We start from the raw sequence: 2,884 nt of genomic DNA on the forward strand, positions 1-2,884 counted from the left end.
CTTTAATCACCGCTTGCAGAGGCAATAAAGTCATTGCTGCTTCACAGTCATGCATTCGTTATTCATTCATCACACAAATAGGGAGATGACTACCAAGGTATCCCAGGAGGGGTGGTGGAGGAGGGAAGGAAAATGCCACACAGCACTTTAAGCACAGCACTTTAAAAGTTTACAACTTTAAAATTTATTGAATGACAGCCTTCTTTTTTTTGGGCAATCCTCTGTGGTGGAGTGGCTGGTTGGCCGGAGGCCCCCCCACCGCGTTCTTGGGCGTCTGGGTGTGGAGGCTATGGAACTTGGGGAGGAGGGCGGTTGGTTACAGAGGGGCAGCAGTGGCAGTCTGTGCTCCAGCTGCCTTTGCTGCAGCTCAACCATACACTGGAGCATTCTGGTTTGGTCCTGCAGCTGCCTCAGCATTGAATCCTGCCTCCTCTCATCATGCTGCCGCCACATTTGAGCTTCAGCCCTGTCTTCAGCCCGCCACTTACTCTCTTCAGCCCGCCACCTCTCCTCCCGGTCATTTTGTGCTTTCCTGCACTCTGACATTATTTGCCTCCACGCATTCGTCTGTGCTCTGTCAGTGTGGGAGGACAGCATGAGCTCGGAGAACATTTCATCGCGAGTGCGTTTTTTTTTTCTTTCTAAGCTTCACTAGCCTCTGGGAAGGAGAAGATCCTGTGATCATTGAAACACATGCAGCTGGTGGAGAAAAAAAAAGGGACAGCGGTATTTAAAAAGACACATTTTATAAAACAGTCGCTACACTCTTTCAGGGTAAACCTTGCTGTTAACATTACATACATAGCACATGTGCTTTCGTTACAAGGTCGCATTTTGCCTCCTCCCACCGCGTGACTACCCCCTCAACCTTCCCCCCTCCCTGTGGCTAACAGCGGCAAACATTTCTGTTCAGCCACAGGCAAACAGCCCAGCAGGAATGGGCTATACTGAGTGTCCCTGAAGAAAAGCACTCTATTTCAACCAGGTGACCATGAATTATATCTCACTCTCCTGAGGATAACACAGAGAGATAAAGAACGGATTTTGGTTGAATGCCAGCAAACATACACTGCAATGCTTTGTTCTACATTGATTCCCGAGTATGTGTTACTGGCCTGGAGTGATAAAGTGTCCTACCATGAAGGACGAAATAAGGCTGCCCTCCCCAGAAACCTTTTGCAAAGGCTTTAGGACTACATCTAGGAGAACCGCAAATGCCAAGGCAAAGTAATCCTTTCACATGCTTGCTTTTAAACCATGTATAGCATTTTAAAAGGTACACTCACCAGAGGTCCCTTCTCCGCCTGCTGGGTCCAGGAGGCAGCCTTGGGTGGGTTCGGGGGGTACTGGCTCCAGGTCTAGGGTGAGAAACAGTTCCTGGCTGTCGGGAAAACCGGTTTCTCCGCTTGCTTGCCGTGAGCTATCTACAACCTCCTCCTCATCATCATCTTCTTCGTCCCCAAAACCTGCTTCCGTATTGCCTCCATCTCCATTGAAGGAGTCAAACAACACGGCTGGGGTAGTGGTGGCTGAAGCCCCTAAAATGGCATGCAGCTCATCATAGAAGCGGCATGTTTGGGGCTCTGACCCAGAGCGGCTGTTCGCCTCTCTGGTTTTCTGGTAGGCTTGCCTCAGCTCCTTCAGTTTCACGCAGCACTGCTTCGGGTCCCTGTTATGGCCTCTGTCCTTCATGCCCTGGGAGATTTTCACAAAGGTTTTGGCATTTCGAAAACTGGAACGGAGTTCTGATAGCATGGATTCCTCTCCCCAAACAGCGATCAGATCCCGTACCTCCCGTTCGGTCCATGCTGGAGCTCTTTTGCGATTCTGGGACTCCATCATGGTCACCTGTGCTGATGAGCTCTGCATGGTCACCTGCAGCTTGCCACGCTGGCCAAACAGGAAATGAGATTCAAAAGTTTGCGGTTCTTTTCCTGTCTACCTGGCCAGTGCATCTGAGTTGAGAGTGCTGTCCAGAGCGGTCAGAATGGAGCACTCTGGGATAGCTCCCGGAGGCCAATACCATCGAATTGTGTCCACAGTACCCCAAATTCGAGCTGGGAACATCGATTTAAGCGCTAATCCACTTGTCAGGGGTGGAGTAAGGAAATCGATTTTAAGAGCCCTTTAAGTCGAAATAAAGGGCTTCACTGTGTGGACGGGTGCAGGTTTAAATCGATTTAACGTTGCTAAATTCGACCTAAAGTCCTAGTGTAGACCAGGGCAAAGAATCCTACAAGAAGAGGACTAACAATATCCCATTCCTCTCAAGTGCTGCTGAATCTAGATAGCCCTGGTGATAGCTATGTCCAATCACGTTACTACCTCATCCAACAAGCTACCCTTATAAGTGCTTCATACAGTAGCTTGGTTAATAATTGATATGTTAATTTTCCAATATTTTTCAAATTTGTAGCTGAAATTTCCTAAGCAGAAGTTTACTTGAGCAATCTTCCAATTTTAAATTCTCTAACTCTATTTATCTCACCATTTAGTATAATATCCCTCAAAGCCAGAAGGACTTGATCAAAAACCAATTGAAGTCAATGGAAAGGGTTACCTTGTCATTAACAGGCTTTGGATTAGCTCTGTAGATAGGAAATCTTCCTACTGGTCTTTATGTAGTTAGCCTGTTCATCCCTCATGAGTTTTACATTTCAATCTATATTGTCTTTCTCTGAAATTTGTCCAGAATTCCAGATTCCTAACCATCTGGTTATTTTGATACCACTACAACCCAAAGCTGTTTGGAAAAGTCATTTGATTTAAAAAAAATGCAAAAAAGAAAATGAGAATTTTCGAAGAGCCATATTCTGCCATCCTTACAGTGACAGGTATTTGACCAGGAATGTTGTCCCACTGAAATTGGGACAATATCTTCAGT

At 46.6% G+C, this 2,884-nt stretch overlaps 1 protein-coding gene across 1 annotated transcript; it reads right to left on the minus strand.

Moving 5' to 3' along the window:
- Positions 1-200: 200 nt before the first annotated feature.
- LOC140905968 (uncharacterized) lies at positions 201-2,186 on the minus strand. Its single transcript, XM_073329463.1, has 2 exons — positions 1,287-2,186; positions 201-699 (listed from the first exon to the last, which is right to left on the minus strand). The coding sequence occupies exons 1-2, from the start codon at positions 1,867-1,869 to the stop codon at positions 614-616; spliced, it is 669 nt and encodes a 222-aa protein (XP_073185564.1). The 5' UTR covers positions 1,870-2,186; the 3' UTR covers positions 201-613.
- Positions 2,187-2,884: the final 698 nt, after the last annotated feature.

Source organism: Lepidochelys kempii, chromosome 2 (genome assembly GCF_965140265.1).
Source record: "Lepidochelys kempii isolate rLepKem1 chromosome 2, rLepKem1.hap2, whole genome shotgun sequence".
Taxonomy (NCBI): domain Eukaryota; kingdom Metazoa; phylum Chordata; order Testudines; family Cheloniidae; genus Lepidochelys; species Lepidochelys kempii.

Excerpts from the sequence above, each read along its gene's own strand:
- LOC140905968 (XM_073329463.1), bottom strand. The coding sequence starts at position 1,869 with ATGCAGAGCTCATCAGCACAGGTGACCATGATGGAGTCCCAGAATCGC. Across the intron at positions 700-1,286 it reads AGGCGGAGAAGGGACCTCTG|CTGCATGTGTTTCAATGATC; the intron begins GTGAGTGTACCT and ends TTTCTCCACCAG.